General features: G+C 38.4%; 1 protein-coding gene across 2 annotated transcripts; it reads left to right on the top strand.

Annotated features, from left to right (window-relative positions):
- Positions 1-1,833: 1,833 nt before the first annotated feature.
- On the top strand, positions 1,834-22,734 carry LOC108699304 (butyrophilin subfamily 3 member A2). Of its 2 annotated transcripts, none has more exons than XM_041573427.1 (14): positions 1,834-1,931; positions 2,834-2,901; positions 4,609-4,683; positions 6,736-6,800; positions 11,030-11,293; positions 11,463-11,735; positions 12,482-12,613; positions 14,831-14,851; positions 14,946-14,966; positions 16,693-16,713; positions 16,797-16,817; positions 17,746-17,766; positions 19,062-19,094; positions 22,205-22,734. In XM_041573427.1, exons 4-14 carry the CDS (start codon positions 6,740-6,742, stop codon positions 22,660-22,662), a joined length of 1,326 nt encoding a protein of 441 aa, XP_041429361.1. In that variant the 5' UTR covers positions 1,834-1,931; positions 2,834-2,901; positions 4,609-4,683; positions 6,736-6,739; the 3' UTR covers positions 22,663-22,734. The 2 variants fall into 2 exon arrangements, with proteins under 2 accessions (XP_041429361.1, XP_041429360.1); XM_041573426.1 differs by having other exon boundaries at positions 10,946-11,293.
- Positions 22,735-23,056: the final 322 nt, after the last annotated feature.

The raw sequence follows: 23,056 nt of genomic DNA, 5'->3' as shown, positions 1-23,056 counted from the left end.
AGAAGAGAGAGAGACCCAGGTGTAGAGAGATAGAGAGAGTACGTCATTCTGTGACTTTTCAATATGGTAGTCGTGGGTATGTGGGGGTATTGCCGAAAGTGCAAACTGGAGAGCTTGCTGGATAAAAAACGGAATAACTCAAAAACCACAAATAATAAAAAGTGAAAACAAATTACAAATTATAAAATGTTCCAAAAGGTGTTACTGATCGTACCTCAAAATAAATAAATAAATAAAGGAAAATAGGAAAAAAACAAGAAAATGTATAGTGTAGCGATCTTTTTAAAATTCACACCTCAGTGTAATTGCATTCATACATTATCAGTGTTGTATTCCCCATTGAAACGTAAAGTGCAAGTGAATTGATTTCAAACACTCATACACCGTCAGTTAAAATGCATTTTGTTTTAAAAGGGAAAAGATTTTTAGAGTGGATACCCACACGCCAAGTAGCGATATCTCTGGTGGTTTATTATACTGACAAACAACTATATTAGGTTTCACTCATCAATAATATTGTTGCTCCAAAGATTCCTCTTTTGGACAAAAAATAGTAGCATATGCGGAAACGATTTATGGTTCTTTAATAATAAGTATATATTGCACTTACAATGTTCCACTTTAAAGGGGAAGTAAAGTCTAAGATAGAATAAGGCTAGAAATGCTGTATTTTATATACTAAACATAAACATGAATTTACTGTACCACAAGCCTAATCAAACAAATGATTTATGCTTTCAAAGTTGGCCAAAGCGGTCACCATTTTGTAACTTTGTTAAACATCTTTGCAAGACCAAGACTGTGCACATGCTCAGTGTGGTCTGAGCTGCTTAGGGATCATCATAAATCATCAAAACAGCACAAGTCAAATAATATCTGTCAGAAGCCGATACAGCAAGACTGATTAATAATCAGAATATACAAACTGCACTGGGTCCTGTGTTGTCATGTAATCTAATGTGGATTTTATAGTTTTTGTATTGTTTAATACAAACTTTCTCCAACTCTGCAGAACCAGTGGCTGCAGCAAAATAATCCTCCAAATAGAATCCCAGTTTATCTTTTTAAATCTGGCTCCATGATCTTTGTCCCTGCAGCTGGAGTTGGAAACAGTAAATGGGATGTAAAGGCAAAAATAAAATCCAATACAAATCTCTACACAGTCGCCGACTGCTCTACAGGGAAACAAACAAAGCTGCTTGAGTTCTGCATGGCTGAGAAGTAAGGCGGGGGCTCCCCCTGCTGTTCATAAGTATGATTGTTTCCCTGGAGAACAGTTAGGGACCGTCTGACAATTCCTATTCATAGCTGTAAATGAAGGGAGAATTTCACTGCATACAGTCAGGTTTCTTATGAAAACAGTACACATTTTTTTAATTAAAGTATATTGAAGATAGGTTTCTTTTTCATTGAAGAAAGTAAAAATGGGATTTTATCTTTTTGTCTTTACATGCCCTTTAAAAGACTTTTAAAACCAAAAGGCCTCTCCCGCAGCATGGGTTGAGATGTCCACGGCGTTCCTCAGTCCTGTCCATATTGCTTCCACTTTCGTTACCGCTGACACTTTTTGCCAAATGGGCTTCTTCCTTGAGTGATGCCGTGTGTTCAAACAGTCCACTCTTTATTATCCAACGTCGTTGAATTTTGAAACTTTATCGAAATATTCACAATGTCCTGGTCCTCACATTACTGACTATCGCTACTTTTATGACACACCGATATGGAAAGTTAAATCTGTTCTTATTACAGTATAACAAACATTAATGCACAATAGTAAGATAAAAAAGTTAAAACATATTCACATCTATGATGTTTTTTTTTCCCATTTTCCTTTTTTTTTGAGGTACGATCAGTAATACCTTTTGGAACATTTGACTTTCTTGGAGGTTGGAGAGAACCTACACATTACTGGAAACTCAAGAACAAAAAAGGTGTTTATTAATTCATGGGTTAGGAAACTGGTCGATATAAAAGAACATAAAGTTTAGTTTCCAGTAGGTGCTGTGCTGTAGGTTTACTGAAACCTGCTCTTCTTCTCATTAGTGTGGAAGGCTCAAAATATCATTATATTGTAAGGGCAGCATGGAAAATAAAAAATGGTTCTCATTTTAAAATGATAACTGAAGTGTTCAGCTTCTTGTTTCCCGGTGAAAAAGCATATAGCAACGTACCCTTTCCCTATATACTCAGCTGTTTTTTTTGTCTTTGGGTTGTGAGTATGTAAAAGCTCACCTACATATGTAGGGGGTTTAGCGGGCGAGAAAGCCATTCCACACTCATAGGATAAAAATCAATGTCCAGCTTTATTGGAAAAATTAAAACAACAAACAGGCATCCTTAGCAGATGTACTCCTACCCTATGACATGTTAGATCACCTGACGCGGTAGGAGTACATCTGCTAAGGATGCCTGTTTGTTGTTTTAATTTTTCCAATAAAGCTGGACATTGATTTTTATCCTATGAGTGTGGAATGGCTTTCTCGCCCGCTAAACCCCCTACATATGATGTCCACTGGATTGGAGACCACTAAGAGCACACCATTAGGAATGGACACATTGACAAAGTGGCCACAGCATGGACTTGTGAGTTTTCTTTTCCTTCCACCTACATATGTCTCTGCTGAACTAGAAGTAATGGAGTGACCCTGCTAGATGATTGACACTTTTTACTGGCATGATCCCTGGCCAGGTACCTCCTTAACAGGGCGGAAATAAATATTTTACGATATAATGAGAATGGGCCATATCACTTACCAGAGTTAACGATTAACTTTGTTCACGTTAGATTTTATTGATGATCAAAGTTTAGTAAAATTACTTTCCTTTTTGAAAGACGAAGGTAGAATGAAGAGAATATAACAGAAACAATTGGAAATAACACAATAAAGAAGACGTTATAAGGTAAGCTTTCCAATGTACTGTATACCACTGTAATGGGACATCAAGCGTGTCGCTGCACTGCAACAGTAACTTTTAGGATATTTTTTTAATTTCCATATTTTAATTTAGTTCCTCATTTCCATGTTTTCTGTAAAGGCAGCTGTTATTTGAAGATTAAATGAAAATCACCTAGGCTAATTGAATAGAAGCACCTAGAACCAGTTCTGTAGCTTCTATACTGGGCTTCCATTATGGGCTGGTGCCTAGAGTGGGAGTGTCCCCCCCTAAATGTTTGCCTTGAAGATCATCTTGACGTGTGCCTAGGGTTACTGTCACTGAAATTCACCACTGCTTGGCAGGGGGGACAACAGGTGCGAAAAGTGGGTGTTATACAGAAGGGATGCACCGAATCTAGAATCTATGCTGATTAACTGCACATGCTCTGTGCTGCTGTCACTTACTGAGCTTAGGGACCCACTCACAATATACAGTACACATAGAATAGAAATGTCACAATATAAGGCTGATTAGTAATTAATACAGATAATTACTACATGGCAGTACAGAAACCAGTTCAGTTAGCATCAGAATTTAATAATCAGCCCTGTAGCATCAGCTTATATTACAGGGGAACCTCATTTTCTGCTGGATAATTAGTGACGAGCCCTAAGCTTAGCTTCTCAACAGCTGCTCAGAGCCCACTGAGCATGTGAGTGTCACAGACACTTTCCAAGATGGTGACCCCCTGTGACAAGTTTGAAGTCCTGGATCATTGCTGCTATTGACAAGCTGAAACTTTAGGCTGGTGCAATCAGTTCAGTATATAAAATATGGCATTTTTAGCCATATTCATTTTTAGGGTTTAGTGCTTTAAAATTATGTGACTTTTTTCTTTGTAACCCTTCAGATTTGGTTCAGGATTTGGCCAAATACTTCATGAAAGAAGGTGCATCCCTAGTTTATACAGTAGCTAAGCAGTCTCTTGCCCCTCCCCCCTTCCATTCCACGGCAGTTCACTGGCTTTTCTCCAGAACTTTGGATACTCATCCTATTATCTAGGTTTTCTTAATGTATGGCTTTGACTTGCAGTGGGTCTACATGATAGTTAGCATGATCACCATTATCTTCCATTTATATACTGATATTTTAAATATTTTTGCCCCTGTGTGAAACCAAGGAGTTTGGTCTTGAGTCTTGACTGCAATGCAAATGGCAGTTCAAATCTCATAAGCAAACTATAAAGCAGACATTGAAGTTGTTGAGATTGTTGACATTGTTGAGAGAGTAAAATTATGTGTATGCAGATTTCCCAGGGAGCCCCTCTGACTTGGATGGATTTTTTTCTCAAGCTACCCTTGGTCACTAGTACCTTGGCCTTGAGGCAGAACCACCATTTTGGCTCTAAGGGCAGTTTTTCTGTCATGTGAAGAGATATCGCTATGCTCTCCGAACGGTAACTCCCTTTTGCTTCCATACGTTCTCATATCATACATTCCCAAGTCTATAATACTCTGTGATTCCTTTGTTCTGGGTTCTGACTCTTTGTGACTTCAGAAATCCACAGAGTTGTGTCAAATAAACTTTGTCTTCCACCTCAAGTGATCTCTAGTTCCTGAATGTCCACAACACTGTACTTCTTAACAACTAAGAAGATCTCCCATCTATTTGTCTCAAAAAGTTATCATGTCCCCAAGCATGATTGACTGTTGTTATGTTTTGTCTTTATAGTTACAACTAAAGTGTTATTTGTGGGAAATCCACTTATTTGATGGATATTTTCCAGGATTGGATGTCAGCTATATGGTAAGTGTCAATCTTATCCATCTGAATTGGCCGGTCTGCATTGCATAATTGTATCGACTCAACTGAGGGTCTTTTGCGTGACCCCTGGCAGCTCTCATTGAATCAGCATATGTACATAGTCAGTGTCTTAGTTGCATAGATCTTATATGTGAAATTTCAAGGGCTATTGGGCCATGTGCTATATTAGGGAATAGCAGTTGGCTGCACATGTGAGTGTTTTAATATTAAATTGCTCACCATTACATTAACTATTAGCATGATATATAGGGGCAAATTCACTATGCGTCAAAGCGCCTAATGCTAGCGTCAATTCGCTAGCGTTTGGCATTTTTGTTACTTCGCAAATTCACTAACGAACGCTGGCGTAAATTCGCTAGTGTTACTTCGCACCCCTTACGCCTGGCGAATTTGCGCAATGGACGTAACTATGCGAATTCACTAACTGAACGCTGAACGCTACCTTTACGCTAGACTTCCTTCGCCACCTCAGACCAGGCGAAGCGCAATAGAGTAGATCCAATTTTTTCTAAGTCCCAAAAATGCTGGCGTTTTTTCTATATTATGGGTGATAGGCTGAAAAAGATCGAATTTTTTTTGGGGCTCCCCTCCTTCCCCCCTACATTTCCTAACTCATGGCAACTTAACTATACAGTGGGCACATGTGTAGGGCACAATAAAAATTTTATTTGATGTTTTGAAGGTTTCCCAGGCATTTGTAATGATTGTACGTATTCCTCCATTGAAATTTGAATTTGGCACCGTATGCAAATTAACCATTGCTAGCGTAACTTCGCTTCGCTTAGCGAATCAACGCTAGCGTAACTTTGCAACCTTACACTACCCCTGAGCGCAACTTTGGATTTTACTGAATTTGCGGAGCGCTGGCGAAACTACGCCTGCCGAAGTGCGGCGAAGTTACGCCTGGTACAACTACGAATCTTAGTGAATTTGCCCCATAGAGTGATATTCTGAGACAATTTTCAATTGGCTTTCAATTTTTGTTATTTGTGTTGAGTTATTTAGCTTTGTATTCAGCAGCTCTCTAGTTTGCAACAATCTGGTTGTTAGCGCCCCAATTTCCCTAGCAATCATGCACTGATATAATACTAATTGCTGATATAATAGGAGAGGCCTGAATTGAAAGATGAGTAATAAAAAGTAGCAATAACAATACATTTGTAGCCTTACAGAGCATTTGTTTTTAGATGGGGTCAGTGAAAGTATCAGAAGAAAAAGAAGGCAAATCAATAAACTACAAAATAAATAATAAAGGCCAAATAAAAAGTCACTTAGAATTAGCATATCTGTAGGAATATGTCAAATCAACTGGACTTGCTTTTTTTCCCCTTAAAGACCGTTTCACTATTTCGCATTCTGAATTGAGAAAGCCAGTTGGATGACTGGTGAAATGTCTTCAAGGAAAAAAACACACAGCAAGTCCAGTTGATTTGACTTAGTTCTACAGATATACCATGACCTGGATGAATGAGAATCTTCACAAGCTTAGAATTAGCTATTCTACCAGTGGTCCCAGGGCAGAGATTTCATTGGTAGGATGATTTGTGATCAGGCAGGTTAACTGCTCTGGTCCAACAGAACAGAAAAAAACTATTTAAAACATTTTAAAAAATGAAGACCAGTTGAAAAGTTGCTTAGAATAAGCCATTCTATAACATAGTAAAAGTTAACTTAAAGATGGACCACGCCTTTAATATTCCAAATTGCTATGGTTGCTTTATGTCAGTATTGCTTTATTAAAGTTATATAGGGTTTAGATTTCGTTTGACATTCGGCCGAATCTGAATCCTGATAAAAATAGCCCTGAAGCATCTGAATGCAGAACCGAATCCAGGATTCTTAGCATCCCTAGTATTAAATGAAGTATCAGTAAGAGTGTGGTATAAGGACAACGAATGACACATGCCCTCAGAGCAGTTACAGATGTGGGTTGATAACATATTGGACGATCATTTTAGACATAAGTTTTGATGCGTTCTATACTTTCTTCAATGAACCTTGTATAACTGATAACGTATCTGTTTTATTCTGTAGACAGATGGCTGCCTCCATGAAGCTGATTGTCACACTGTTCTTACTAATTCAGCTGCCCATTGTAGGTATGTATCATTCATGCAGGACATGTGATATCAAAGTTGAAGACACATTATTAACTTGATCTGTTTCAGAGTCCTCCATACAGTGCTGCCTTACTATAATGTGAATTATGTCAATGTACTATAATGGGAATTATGACAGTTTACTATAATGGGAATTATGACAGTTTACTATAATGGGAATTATGACAGTTTACTATAATGGGAATTATGTCAATTTACTATAATGGGAATTATGACTGTTTACTTTAATGGGAATTATGTCAATTTACTATAATGGGAATTATGACAGTTTACTATAATGGGAATTATGACAGTTTACTATAATGGGAATTATGACAGTTTACTATAATTGGAATTATGACAGTTTACTATAATGGGAATTATGTCAATTTACTATAATAGGAATTATGTCAATTTACTATAATGAGAATTATGACAGTTTACTATAATGGGAATTATGTCAATTTACTATAATAGGAATTATGTCAATTTACTATAATGGGAATTATGACAGTTTACTATAATGGGAATTATGACAGTTTACTATAATGGGAATTATGTCAATTTACTATAATAGGAATTATGTCAATTTACTATAATGGGAATTATGACAGTTTACTATAATGGGAATTATGACAGTTTACTATAATGGGAATTATGACAGTTTATTTTAATGGGAATTATATCGGTTTATTATTATGTGAATTATGTGAATCATTTCTCGTGTGAAGAGCTTAGCTCACTTCTCCATTATGACCAATGAGCTAAGCTGTTTGCACGAGAAATTATTTCTTAGAAAGTCTTTCATTGGACGTATGTTCGGTACTTGTAAATCATGTGCTTTGTGTGCACTTACGTGAATGGCTAGCAGGATGAGCAAGTAATGAAAGCAGGAGAGAGAGGTTATGTTGCTGTTGCTACTGGATCAACTATTCACTATGTGCAATTAGTTTGCAAGGTGCTCTGTGAAACATACCTCCCAGGTAGTTTTAGTTGGGGCAACAATCAGCAAAACAAAAACACAATATTGTTGTATTCCATATGATGATGACGACAGCAGAATGATCCAAAGGGAGCATAGGTAGAGGTTCATTGGCATCACTGAGACCTGGTGGGATGAAATATGTGACTGGACTGTGAATTTAAATGGTTACACCCTTATTAGGAGGGACAGAGGGATTAAAAAGGGTGGAGGAGTGTGTTTGTATGTAAAGCCTGAATTAAAGCCATGTGCTAAAGAAATAACCATAGCTGGCACTGGTGAGGGTGTAGAATCCCTCTAGGTAAAGATTTTGACTGGGCAAAAGTTTACAAAGAGAATCATCATATGAAGTCCAGCTACTCTTGCAGATACAAGCGCTTCACAGCTGGGTCAAGTTATTACTATGGGTGACTTCAATTATCCAGACATTGACTGGGGTAATGGGGTTCCCAAGACAGAAAAAGCTAGTAGGTTTGTAAATATGCTGAATGACAACTTTTTATTCCAGCTCGTTCAAGAACCTACTAGGAATAACTCTCTTTTGGACCTTGTAATAACTAACATTACTGAACTCATCTCTAACATTTGTGTGGGTGAGCATTTAGGGAATAGTGATCATAACATGGTCTCCTTTGAGATTCTGTTGCAGAAGCAATTCTATAAGGGAGTAACTAAAACACTAAATTTCAGACGTGCAAACTTTGACAGTATAAGGGCATCTCTGCAACATATTAAGTGGGAAATGCTTTTCACAGGGTTAAACACAGAACAAAAATGGGAAGTCTTTAAAATGCTGCTTAATAAATATACTTGTCAGTATATTCCACTTGTAAGCAAGGAACGTCGTTGCAAAGCAAAACCTTTTTGGTTCAATAGAAGCGTTGGTGTTGAGGTGGGTAAGAAAAGACGTGCTTTTAAGGCTTTCAAATTAGCTGGGACAGCCAAATCATTTATAAGGTACAAGGAGGCCAATAAATCGCCGTACCAGAGGCCACCCCTTCAGACTAGAAGAAAAGAACTTTCATTTGAAGCAACTTAGGGGGTTCTTCACAGTCAGGACAGTGAGGTTGTGGAATGCACTGCCGGGTGATGTTGTGATGGCTGATTCAGTTAAAGGAGAAGTCAAGCCCTTCGGCGCTAAAATCCCTCCCCTCCTCCCACCTGGCCTACCTCCCCCCCGGACAAATGTCCCTAAGGTGCTACTTACCCCTTGGCGTAGATCCTGTCCATGGAGTTCACAGGCACCATCTTCTCACGTGTGGTCTTCTTCCTGGATTCCACGGCGTTTGGCCGGGGAAGGAGCATTTGCCGGTTCAGTAGGAGCATTTGCCGGTTCAGCTCTACTGCGCATGCGCTGAAAGTCACAAGTTTTTGAGAAAAGAAATTGGAAAACTTTGTGACTTTCAGCCTTTCAGGGGAGGGATTTTAGTGCCTAAAGGGGTTTAGTTCTCCTTTAATGCCTTTAAGAATGGCTTGGATGACTTTTTGGACAGACATAATATCAAAGGCTATTGTGATACTAAGCTCTATAGTTAGTCAGTGTCGGACTGGCCCGGCGGGATACCGGGAAAAAACCCGGTGGGCCCCGACCCTTGTGGGCCCCCGCCGGGCCAGAACCCTTCTCCCGATATTTGCAATCGCAAAATTTTTTTTATTTCCGGCGATGCCGAGCGGCTTTGTTGCGCATGCGCGCCGAGCGGCTTTGTTGTTGCGCATGCGCGCCGAGCGGCTTTGTTGTTGCGCATGCGCGCCGAACGGCTGGGCCGACAGGTTTTAGTAGGGGGCGGGGGCCCCTGGACAGCAGTCCCGGTGGGCCCCGGCCTCCCAGTCCGACCCTGTAGTTAGTATAGGTATGGGTATATAGAATTTAATTAAAAGTAGGGAGGGGTGTGTGTATGGATGCTGGGTTTTCATTTGGAGGGGTTGAACTTGATGGACTTTGTCTTTTTTCAACCGATTTAACTATGTAAATATAATACATATTTATGGACCAGCAAAAATAAGCTCAAGGTAAGTTCCCAATTTTCCATGTTTATTAGGGATATACATGTAAATTCAGGTTACATACCACTTTTATTCCTAGGATCACAGAATACTTATTGTTTAATGTCACTTTAATTATACCAACAAAAATGTATATCTTGAAGAAAAAAAAGCACTTGGGCTCATTTATAAACAGTGGACAAATTTGCACCTGGACAGTTACCCATAGCAACCTATCAGTGATTAGCTTTTTACTGTCAGCTGCAGGTTAAGCACTGAAAGTGATTATCTGATTAGTTGCTATGGGTTACTGCCCAGGTGCAAGTTCTCCTACTGTATGTAATGGCCACTGCTGTCTTGCCTATCACAATTCAGTGCAAGGAGTTGTGTCTGTCTCTCTGCATTATTTACTATGAATTGAGCCCATCCTTGTGCCTGTGTATACCAACTTATATACCTTAAATTTTCAGTGTAAAAATAAAAACTGGGTAAATGATAAAAATGTTTCTCATATAGTTAGTTAGCCACAAATGTAATGTATAAAGGCTGGAGTGACTGGATGTCTAACATAATAGCCAGAACACTACTTCCTGCTTTTCAGCTCTCTAACTCTGAGTTAGTTAGCGATGTTAAGGAGGGCCACATGGGACATAACTGTTCATTGAGTTTCCAATTGATCCTCGGCATTCAGCTCAGATTCAAAAGCAAACAGTTATGACCCATGTGCCCCCCCCTCAAGTCATTGATTGGTTACTGCCTGGTAACCAATCAGTGGAAACCAAGAGAGCTGAAAAGCAGGAAGTAGTGTTCTGGCTATTATGTTACACATTCAGTCACTCCAGCCTCTATACATTACATATTGGGCTAACTAACTATATTGAAAACATTTTTTATTATCTATTTACCCAGTTTTTATTGTTATACTGAACAATTCCTTTAAGCTTTCATCAGGAGAAAATTAACCTGCCCATAGATTTGTTAAGTTCAGGAAGAAAACACCTTGCAGAAAGTTCCCAGTTGTAACTGAACTTAGGACCCCTAGTGCTACGAGGATGCGTATTCTTTGTGTCTGGCATTATCTCTACAAAAGAGAACCGTATTGTGCATAACCTACTATTGAGCCTACTCATAGTCCAAGCTATGTACATGCAAATACTGCAACACATATCCTGTTTTACAGAGAACTTCAATGTCATTGCCCAGAAGAAACGGGTCATAGCAACTATTGGTAAAGATGCCTTGTTAACTTGTTCTCTTAACCCAGCAAGTAGTGCTGAACATATGGAAGTCAGGTGGTACCGATCCGTTCTGAGGCCTTATGTACATCTGTATGATAATGGAACGAGTAACTACCAGGAGCAGATGCAAGAGTTCCATGGGAGGACAGAGCTGCTGACAGAGAACATCATAAAAGGAAACGTGACTCTCGTCATTTATGATGTGAGACCTTCGGACGAAGGGAAGTACAACTGCTTTTTTGTGTCAAGTTCATCCTATAATGGAGCAGAACAGGAGCTGAAGGTGACAGGTAATCTCAGCAGCTTTATTTTATGCATTTTATTTGATACAAATGAGTCTATACACTGTCATTGATTGAGGAATTTTCAATACATTGCACATTAGCTGTGAATTAAAGGGGATCTAAACACCCCAAAACTACATTAACAAACCACTGTGTATTTGCGTCTGTTTTTCAGCAACAGGATTGGAGCATTTCACTCATATCGAGAATTTTCATCAAGACGGAATAGCGGTATCCTGTTGGTCTAAGGGCTGGTATCCAGAACCTGAAGTAACGTGGAGGAGCAGTGATGGCGCCATTGTTCCTCAATTCAAATCTGAAGCAACCGTTGTAAATGGGTTATTTGACATTCAGGCATCCATCAATGTCAACTCAGGATTTAGATTCACTTGTGTTATCACTAATACCATATCGAATGAAGTAGTGCAATTATCAATAGCCATATCAGGTCAGTTACTAAAGAGTAAACATAGTTGACCATTTATATGGTATGTTACTAAGACTTTTAGGCATTTATTGAGTTTATTATTAAGCCATAATATTCTGTATTGTTGTCCTTAAAGGGGCCGTTCACTTTTAAATTAACCTATAGTACGATGTAGTCATTTTCTGAGACAGTTTGCAGTTGGTCTACATGTTTTATTTGTTGTAGTTTATTTCTAGTTAAGTCTATGTTTAGCAGCTCTCCAGTTTGAGATTTCAACAGCTATCTGGTTGTTTGGATCCATAACGAAAAGAATAGGTGCCAAAAAGCCAGTGTGAGCACTACCACAGTAAATGGGATTTCAATAGTACCGTATATACAAACAAAAAATAATATAGGAAGGAGGTTATACTTACAGTTCACCCCAGTCCACAGGTGCATACCCATGAAACAACAACAATAGTTGCGAGTCCCTCCAAAAAATCAATCGCATAATTAAAAGTACAAAAGCATTTATTAGGACATAACGAATGGAGGCCTAACGTGTTTCGTGCCTGTTGGGTCACTTACTCATGAGGTTTAGCCTATGAGTAAGTATGTGGAAACTGTTCTGCTGGGTCAGTTTGCAATGTTATGGCTTATTTTGTTCATTCCTCACAATAACCTACAACTTTAGAGACATCTTTTCTACTCTACATATGCAGAGCATGATTTTAGAGATTCTTGATTTCTCTCTTACATTGGATGCCTCTTGTTTGTTCTTGTTTCAGACAACATTTTTGGCACAATCAAAAAAAAGAGCATATCTCCTTTTATTGTACTGGCATCATCTTTATGTGCTATTATTATCATCTTATGGGCTCTCTTTACTTCTTGGAGAAAGACATTTCATTCTATGGAAGGTATGTTTCTAAGGTCTTCTAGTCGCCTTATACATTTGCTGTGCTGGAATGAGATGATGTTGTGTCTTTGGGAGGGATTCAAAATCACCAAGATGCTTTTTTTATATGGTAAAATATTTTATTTGCGAGTGGCAACTATGAAATATCAACATAAATGTTACCCATGGGCTTCAGCACAAGTCTAGCCTGTCAAATTTCATAGACAGTGACATAGAAGCAGCTCACAGTTATAACCTTCTTCAACAGCAACACAGCACTATCTGGGCTCAATAGATGCAAAATACCACAAGCTTCAATTTTTCTTCTTGGAGTTGGGAGATAGTTTTCTCACTGTAGATCAACTTCCTAGATATAGAACAGCTGCACTTCTGTGGACACTTTTGGGGTTATTTATCAAAGTCCGAATTTATCTCAATATTTTCTGCTACAAACTACGATCAAATCTCGGTTTTTATGTTTATTTATTATTAGATTTTCCGAAAATTTGCTTTGCGAGAAAAAAAATCAGATTTTCAAATTTTTCCGATTTTTTTTCATCCAATTTTCACGAATTTTACATTTTTCGGGGAATTTTCACCTGAAAACTCAGAGGTATTGCACGAAACCCAGCGCACATCAAAAAATCATTGGGACTTCTCCCATTGATTTATATGCAACCTCGACAGGTCTGACATGCCGGATTTTTCGATTCAGACTTTTCCATCCTCATGGGTGATTTTTTAAAAGTCTGATTTTATATAATTACGAATGTTTCGTGAATTTGCAGTTTAGTAAATAACCCCCTTTATGTGCTTTTGTAATGTACAGTAGGGTCTCACTCTATCTCACTCCAAGTTGGGGACCTAAGACCTACAGTGTATGGGGCACACTGCCTGTTATTTTGTTCATGGTGTTCAAAAAAACATGACAATAGAAAAAATATTGTGAGACTTTAACTATAACTCTTCTCTTACAGTATTTTTTCTATCTCTAGAATTACTCTAAACAGCCACCAGAATAACATACCTTTCTCCCTAGATTCTGTATTATAAGCAACACAACTGCAGCTCTCTTAGCTACTGTACTTCCTTGTCTTGCATATAGTAAATAGCATGAAGCTCCCCCTTTTCTGAGTTCTACTGCTGTCTCCAATTGTGAAAACTTTAAAGCAGTGTTTACTGCTCAGTTGTGTTGCTTCTGATTGAATATAGAGGGGCACATTTACTATTGGTCGAATATCAAGGGTTATTTAACCCTCAATATTCGACCGTCAAAGTAAAATCCTTCGACTTCGAATATCGAAGTCGAAGGATTTACCGCATTTCCATCCTAGATTCGAAGGATTTTAATCCATCGATCGAACGATTTTCCTTTGATCAAAAAAAGCTAGGAAAGCCTATGGGGACCTTCCCCATAGGCTAACATTGGTGCTTGGTAGGTTTTAGGTGGCGAAGTAGGTGGTCAAAGTTTTTTTTAAAGAGACAGTACTTCGACTATCGAATGGTCGAATACTCCAACGATTTTTAGTTCGAATCGTTCAAGTCGAAGTTGAAGGTCGAAGTAGCCAATTCGATGGTCGAAGTAGCCAAAAAAATACTTTGAAATTCGAAGTATTTTTCATTCTTATCCTTCACTCGAGCTAAGTAAATGTGTTCCAGAATGTAGGGAGAAATTTATGTAATGCTGGGGGCTGTTAAGAGTAATTTTAGATGATGTTAAAATAAAATGCTTACTTATCCTTTAAATAGTATGTGCTATTTTATAAATACAGTAGAACCCTCATTTTAAGTTTTTCAGGGGACCAGAAAAAAATGGTGTAAAATCCAGGAAAATGTAAAATCAGGGAAATGTATTATGCATAATATATAGGTGGGACCACAAAACAACAATGTAAAATGAGGGAAAACTTAAAATCAGGGGATGTAAAATTGAGGTTCTACTGTAATACAGATTTATACTAAAAAGTGAGACAGCACAGCTAACACATGTCCCCCACCCTTTCTGTTTAGGGATGGTTGTTCCTTCAAACCATATCCTTGAGAAACTGTTGTGATTGGATGATTGTGACTCATCAAGTCCAGTTACTTTAGACTTAATATTATAATATTCTGTACATTCTTAATCCTCACAAACCTAATGTTAACATTCCTTCCATATATCTTAAAAAGAGGCAAGTCTTATGCTTCAATAAAATAGTATCCATAATCTGATAACTAATCACTCTTTAAATTCTTACAGAAAAAAACAAAACGGAGAAAAGTAAGTTGAATCCATCAAATGGATTTGTACTTTATTGTATATGCATGCTTGTGAAATAAGAAAATATATTCATTCAGAATTTCTTTTCTCACAGAGAAATTGACCGAGGACATACGTAAGTTGACTGCATTTTTTATTATTAAATGATTAATTAATTATTAACTTATTAAATAAAATGGTGACACCGTAACTGGTTTATTGCTCTGGGTTACAAAACTGGATCACACTGTGCTGCTGTTTATAATTACTAATAGTTATATCTACTCCACCAGCCCCTAAACAGCCTTTTATAAGTCACGCCCATCACACCCACTCTGATGTCAGATTGGTAGAAAGCTCTCTGTTGGTGACATCACAAGAGGAGAGAGGCTTGGCCAATGACCCACCAACGATTAGCCCCTGTAGGTAGAATGTTGGCCGACCTGTAAGTAAATCTACAGGTGTCTTTCAGGGGATCAGAAAAATAGAGCAAAAGGTAAAAAATTAAATCAGAGTATGCAAAACCTTTTTTTTAGGCAGGTGCCACTAAAACTCATAAGACCGTGAATGTTGATAATTTAATTTCCAGAAAAGTTACTCAAGCTGGGGTTGAGTATTCAAGTTACTGTAGGATATTTAAGATGCAATTTTTACTAAATCTCTTGTAAAAGGAGAAGGAAATTAATTTTAACTTGGGGGTGCAAAAAGTTAGGCACAACCAAGTGGTTTTATTTACTTATCTGACACCCCAGACTGGTGCTTCCTATCAGGAGAAAACTGCATCGACCCGGGGGTTCTGCCAGCGAGCACCTCAGAGCAATCGTCTTCTTTGCTTCTTCGTTCTTCAAATTTCCCAAGGCAGACGCATGCGCAGAAGAAAGAAATAGTCGGCTTTTTCGTTAAATTTCGGCTTTTCATGCTACTGTGTATGCCCAGCCGTGAGGTGAAGGGAGAAGTAGGAAGAGGATCGATCGTTGGTGCACGATGGAAGAATCCGGGCTGGTGCAGTTTTTTGATAGGAGCTAATTAACTACGTGAATCAGGGAACAGTCCGGGGTCAAACACTTGCAGTACTTGAATAACGAGTGCTCACAGAACAACTAGCAATGCTAGGAACCAAATTGATCTGGCAAAGCTCAGCATCTGCAGGGGGTTTAAGAAGCCTATGTGGTGCTCTGATAGGTTGGCTGACATTTGAAAAACCCTTATCCGCCCTGATAGGCCAAGCTGCAAGGTGTCACTTCACATTAACCCATGCAGTGCCAGTCCACATTATCCAGAAACCCTGATGAAAGTTTAATGGAATGATTGTGATTGGATTGTGGTGACTCATATTATTGGCCCATGTATGAGACCCTCTGATCCATATCTATTGGCCTTATCAGCACGTTGAGATTGTCCTCAGGTGGCGGCTCACTCAATATGATCTGATCCTGGGCCAACCTTTGCATTAGCCTTCTACATTCTGTGTATTCTTTGATCAGTCCTGCTCCATATATCTGAAAAGGAGAAATTCTTTGTCTAAACAATAGGGATGCACCAAATTCAGGATTCTGCCTTTTTTTATCAGGATTCGGATTTGGCCGAATCCTTGTGCCTGGCCAAACCAAATCCAAATCATAATTTGCATATGTAAATTAGGGGTAGGTAGGGAAAATTATTGTTTCCACTTTTTCCTTTCCTGCCCCTAATTTGCATATGCAAATTGGGATTCGGATTCAGTTCCGTTCAGCCAAATCTTTCACCAAGGATTCGGGGATTTGGCCAAATCCCAAATAGTGGATTTGGTGCATTCCTACTAAACAAATTGTAATCCATATTCAAATGGCTAACCACTCTTTATATACTTTATATCCTTACAGAAAGAAAACATGAGACAATTGGTAAGTTTCTTAAGTTGACCATGCTGTAGCTTTATTTTTATATTTAATTGGGGAAAATGTATTAACACTTTTTTTTCTTGCAGTTAAAATGAATAAGGAGATAGGTAAGTTGATAGCATTCTTTTGCATTTTTTTGGAAATGTTTGTGCACAAAAAAGTGACATTTTGGAAAGACGAGTAAAGACTGTAATAGTTGGGGTTGTTTTCTCTGGAAAAATGCGCTTGCGAGGGGACATGATTACACTTTACAAGTACATTAGAGGACATTATAGACAAATAGCAGGGGACATTTTTACCCATAAAGTGGATCATCGTACCAGAGGCCTCCGCTTTAGACTAGAAGAAAAGAACTTTCATTTGAAGCAACGTAGGGGGTTCTTCACAGTCAGGACAGTGAGGTTGTGGAATGCACTGCCGAGTGATGTTGTGATGGCTGATTCAGTTAATGACTATAAGAATGGCTTGGATGATTTCTTGGACATACAGAATATCAAAGGCTATTGTGATACTAAACTCTATAGTTAGTATAGATATGGATATATAGAATTTATGTGAAAGTAGGGAGAGGTGTGTGTATGGATTCTGGGTTTTTATTTGGAGGGGTTGAATTTGATGGACTATGTAAGCTTTAGTTTGTACAAGGAAATCTGGGCATAGGCATTGACATAGGGCGCCATTTACTTGCATCTCCCTGCCCGTCCCTCATGTACAGCTCTGATGTACTAATCATGGGGCAGAGGCATGTCTTTGTACTCCACAGGCTCAGTGTGCTCTGGGCAGCTGTTGGGAGGCTAACCTTACAGGTTGTTGCAAATTAGAAAATGACAGTTGTCTGTAATGTCCCCTCTAATTCCTTCTCAGCTTTGTGCACAAAAAAACAGATTTGAAAAACTGTGTGCTCAGATGAGAATCAATACAAAATGTTACGTTATTCCTCCTGAGATAAAAATGGTTAATCATAAAAATAAACAGTAGGAAATATTTCCAACGACCATGTTCTGTTATTATAATAACTATTTTTGATTCTAACAGATGGACTGAAATCAGACAATGGTAAGTTAATCTTAATTGTCACAGAAAAGCAATCAAACCACAGAAATCAAATTAAATTACCATTATTTGCCCTGGCCTTCAACCACAGATAACTTCTACACATGCAGGCATATAGGCTGATGCAGCGATCCCCAACCTTTTGAACCCGTGAGCAGCATTCAGAAGTAAAAGGATTTGGGGAGCAATGTAAGCATGAAAAAAAATTATTGGGGTGCCAAATAAGGGCTGTGATTGGCCATTTGGTAGCCCCTATGTGGATTTTCAACCTACATTGAGGCTCTATTTGGCAGTACAACTGGTTTTTATACAACTAAAACTTGCCTCCAAGCCAGGAATTAAAAAATAATCACCTGCTTTGAGACCACTGGGAGCAACATCCAAGGGGATGATAGAGCAACATAGTGGTTGGGGATCACTGGGCTAATGGCATAAATGTGCTGATCCACTGCCCTCCTCCTTTGTTTCTGTGTAGACTTGCAGGCATGGGATTTACCTGTTAGTGCCCGTTTGACCATATCTATGGGGCAGTTTTGAAAATCTCATAAGGCAAGGACTGAGTTAGTAAATAAATGCATCCGGTCCCTGTAGAACTGAAGTATGAGTTGGTTGATGGGGGTGTTGCTAAACAGTGAAAAGTTTTGCTTGTTTTGTCACTCTATCAAATGAGTGGAACTTTCCCCTGTCTTTTCTTTTGTCTTTCTCTCAAACTTTCTCAATTCCTCTACTTTCTTAGCCACTAAAGTTTTTATTCCCCAATATGGCCTTGTTTTTACTTCTTCTTCACCATGTTGTGGTCTGTCTCCTATTCTATTGCACTTTGGTGCCACTGTAAGCTTAACTGGCCAACAGTAAAGACGACTTTCTGGATAAATTGATATTTGTTACCAGGTCTTTTTAATAAGGGGCAGATTTATTAAGGGTCGAATAGTAAATTAGAATTCAAATTTTCAATTTTTGGTGTCAAAATTCACACATTCAAATTTTAATCCCCCTAATTTGAAAGTAAATTCGAATATGAGATTTATCACATCTCGACCATGGAAATTCTAGTATTTCTTTGCAGGCCTTCAACTCAATTCGAATTCAATAAGAATTTCCGGGTCGGGACTATAAGATCGAATATTAGATGTTCTAATTTTTTCTTAAATAATAAATGAACTCCAATTCTAGTTGGGAGTATAATCGAATTTGTAAAAAAAAAATTCACCGAAATTTGACCTTTGATAAATCTGCCCACAAATGTACAATAAAGTGAAATGTTTTCATTTAATAACATAGTTATTTCCACGGTACAGTGTTTCTCGGGAATATGCTGCAGTCTATGAAAGGTGAGTTTGGCTAAAATATTTACTAGTTTTCATGTACAGGTAAAGGATCAGGAAAACTGTTTTCCAGAAAGCTCCACATTACAGGAAGGCCATCTCCCATAGACTCTATTATAATAATAATCCACATTTTTTAAAATGATTTCCTTTTCTCTGTAACAAAACAGAACCTTGTACTTGAGCCTAACTATAGATATAATTATTCCTTATTAGAGGCAAAAACACTTTTTGGGTTTTAATTCATGTTTAAATGTTTTGTTAGTAGGGATGTAGCGAACTGTTCTGCTGCGAACTAGTTCGCGCGAACTTCGACCGTTCACGTCCGCCGAATGTTCGCGAACGTTTGGGAACGTTCGCATTTTGAGTTCGCGTTCGATTCGAATACAAGTCGTTCGACCATTCGACCATTCGAATTCCTTCGACCGCTAAAAATCGAACGATTTCCATTCGTTCGAACGATTGTAAGCATTCGATCGAATGAAAAGCATTCAATCGAATGGCTTCGATCGTTCGATTCGAATGAAAATCCTTCGATCGAATGATTAAAATCCTTCGATCGTTCGAATCGAACGATTTTAGCGGGTGTTCGAAGTTCTCGAACTGTCCGCGAACGTTCGCATTTTTTGCCGGTGTTCGCGAACGGCGTTCGCGAACACCAAATCGGCAGTTCGCTACATCCCTATTTGTTAGTAGACTTAAAGGGGTGGTTCACCTTTCAGATAACTTTTAGTATGATGTAGAGAGTGATATTTGGAGACAATTTGCAATTGGTTTTCATTTTTTATTATTTAAGGTTTTTGAGTTATTTAGCTTTTTATTCAGCAGCTCTTTAATTTGCATTTTAAGCAATCTGGTAGCTATGTTCCCAATTACCCTAGCAACCATGCACTGATTTGAATAAGAGACTGGAATATGTATAGGAGAGGCCTGAATAGACAGATGAGTAATAAAAAGTAGCAATAACAATTAGGGGCAGATTTATCAAGGGTCGAAGTGAATTTGAGGGAATCTTCGAAGTTGAAAAAGTTCAAATTTCGAAGTAATTTTTTGGGTACTTCGACCATCCAATAGGCTACTACGACTTCGATTCAAAGTAAAATCGTTCAACTTCGACCATCGACGTACTGTCTCCTTAAAAAACTTCAATTTCAATACTTTGCCACCTTAAACCTGCCGAATTGCTATGTTAGCCTATGGGGACCTTCTACAACCTATTGCCAACATTTTTCAACGTGTTTAGAAATCGAAGTAAAATCGTACAATTAAATCATTCGAATCATACGATTCGAAGTACGATCAGAGTACGATTGTAGGATGCTAAAAATACTACGAATTTGGCTACGAATATCGTAGTAATCTATTCGACGGTCGAATTTCGAAGTTTTAAGCACTTCGAAATTCGACCCTTGATAAATCTGCCCCTTAATGTGCAGCCTTAAAGAGCATTTGTTTTTTTAGAAGGGGTCAGCGACGCCCATTTGAAAGCTTCAAAGAGTCAGAGGAAAAAAGCAAATAACTATAAAACTAAAAATAAATAAATAATGAAGACCAATTGAACAGTTGCTTAGAATTGGCCATTCTATAACATACTAAAAGTTACCTTAAAGGGATACTGTCATGGGAAAAAAAAATTTTTTCAAAATGAATCAGTTAATAGTGCTGCTCCAGCAGAATTCTGCACTGAAATCCATTTCTCAAAAGAGCAAACAGATTTTTTTATATTCAATTTTTAAATCTGACACGGGGCTAGACATTTTGTCAATTTCCCAGCTGCCCCATGTCATGTGACTTGTGCCTGCACTTCAGGAGAGTAATGCTTTTTGGCAGGCTGCTGTTTCTCCTTCTCAATGTAACTGAAGGAGTCTCAGTGGGACATGGGTTTTTACGATTGAGTGTTGTTCTTAGATCTACCAGGCAGCTGTTATCTTGTGTTAGGGAGCTGTTATCTGGTTACCTTCCGATTGTTCTTTTGTTTGGCTGCTGGGGGGAAAAGGGAGGGGGTGATAATCACTCCAACTTGCAGTACAGCAGTAAAGAGTGATTGAAGTTTATCAGAGCACAAGTCACATGACATGGGGCAGCTGGGAAATTGACAAAATGTCTAGCCCCATGTCAGATTTCAAAATTGAATATAAAAAAATCTGTTTGCTCTTTTGAGAAATGGATTTCAGTGCAGAATTCTGCTGGAGCAGCACTATTAACTGATTCATTTTGAAAAAAAAAAATTTTCCCATGACAGTATCCCTTTAAAGGTGAACCACCCCTTTAAGGTATGAAGAAAACTCCAGGTCCCAAGAATTCTGGATAACAGATCCCATACCTGTACATATATACTAAAAAGTTGGTAGTAACAAAATCTTACTCAGATTTAGAACATAAGGATGAGTAAAGCCTTAACTACACGATATGGCCAGTTTAATTGACTGTGCCACTTCCTATAGGTTCTATGACAATTCATATAAACTCAAAGTTAATTTAAAGGTGAACAATCCCTTTAGTCTCATATAAAATAGTCCATGAGTGGGGAGAGAAAATATAAGTAGTGATGGGCGAATTTGCGCCGTTTCGCCGAAAAATTCACGAAAAATTTGTGAAATCGCGCCGGCGTCCGTTTTTGATGCCGGCGCCCGTTTTTTTTCGATGACGGCGCCCGTTTTTGGCGCCGGCATCCGTTTTTTCGGAAAATTTTTTTTGGACGCCGGCGAATTTTTGCCGCGAATTTTCGTGGGCGTTTCGCGAATTTATTGACTGGCGGCGAATCGCGCAAACTCGCCGCGAATTCGCACCTGGCGAATAAATTCGCCCATCACTAAATATACTGTAAGTCCTATTATTATTGTATGCCTTTACCTTTTTATAATTCAAATAGAAAACACTGATCATGTTTGCTATACAGAGATCTAGAATCCATCCTATAACTGAAATATATTTCCTTATATGAAAAGCAAGAGTAGTTATATCATTTCTAAAAAAAATATGAATTATGAATTTTTCATTGTTAATGCCATTAAATAAATATTACACTTTAATTTAGACTTTCCTTGTTTTTTCAGCTCCACACTTCCCTATTAATCACAGGTTTCCTACTAATTTCTTCTTATTTATGTTTAAAGTGGACATTACCCTAGACACAGGGTGTAATGGACTCATCGTATCAGATGATGGGAAATGTGTAGAGCAGACCTCAAGAGGCAACAGAGAGTTGGGCTTTCTAGGTCTTCAAGAATTCTCATCGGGGAGACACTACTGGCTGGTGAAAATACTTCGAAGTTGGCATGGGTGTGTTGTGGGAGTTGCGGACAAGTCAAAACTGAACCCAGATTTGCATATTCCCAGCCCCAAAAATGGAATTTATGCTTTGTGGCTCTGGAAAGGAGATTTTAAAAATTGTCAATCTCAAAATAATCACTTAACTATACGGGTATGGTTGGACATTGAAAACAGGAATATTTCAGTATTTTGTGACGAAACAAAAATGTTAATACACAAAAGGTACTTTGGCAAGTGCTTACAAGGACATCTATGTCCATTTTTCCTCTTGTCCCCCGGGGCTGAAATTGTTTTTTTATGAAAAGTCAGCATTGTTTAATTTTTTTTTCATTATTGGTTATTTGTAGATTATTTTATAAATAAAATAATACACACATTAAACCGATATGACATTTTCATTGGCTGAAAGGGTCCCATATCTTAAACTGGGTACTTCTCAGCAGAAGCACACATGCCCCCCCCCCAAGTAAAAGTGGGGTGCAGGTGCACATGCCCCAGACATTGAGGAAAGAGATGATATCGGTATCCCAAATACTGAGCGTGCACTCAAAGACTTATTCGTATTCTATATGCTGGATCAGGGCCACCATTAGAAATCACAGGGCCCCATACAACAACATTTTCGGGCCTGCCCCACCCACCCAAGCCTCACCCCAGATCCCATCCACCCCACACCACAGTTAAAATACCACACA

Source organism: Xenopus laevis, chromosome 8L (assembly GCF_017654675.1).
Source record: "Xenopus laevis strain J_2021 chromosome 8L, Xenopus_laevis_v10.1, whole genome shotgun sequence".
In the NCBI taxonomy this organism is placed as follows: Eukaryota; Metazoa; Chordata; class Amphibia; order Anura; family Pipidae; genus Xenopus; species Xenopus laevis.
Note: the sequence above shows the minus strand (reverse complement) of the source record. Positions and strands in the feature narration are given on the sequence as shown.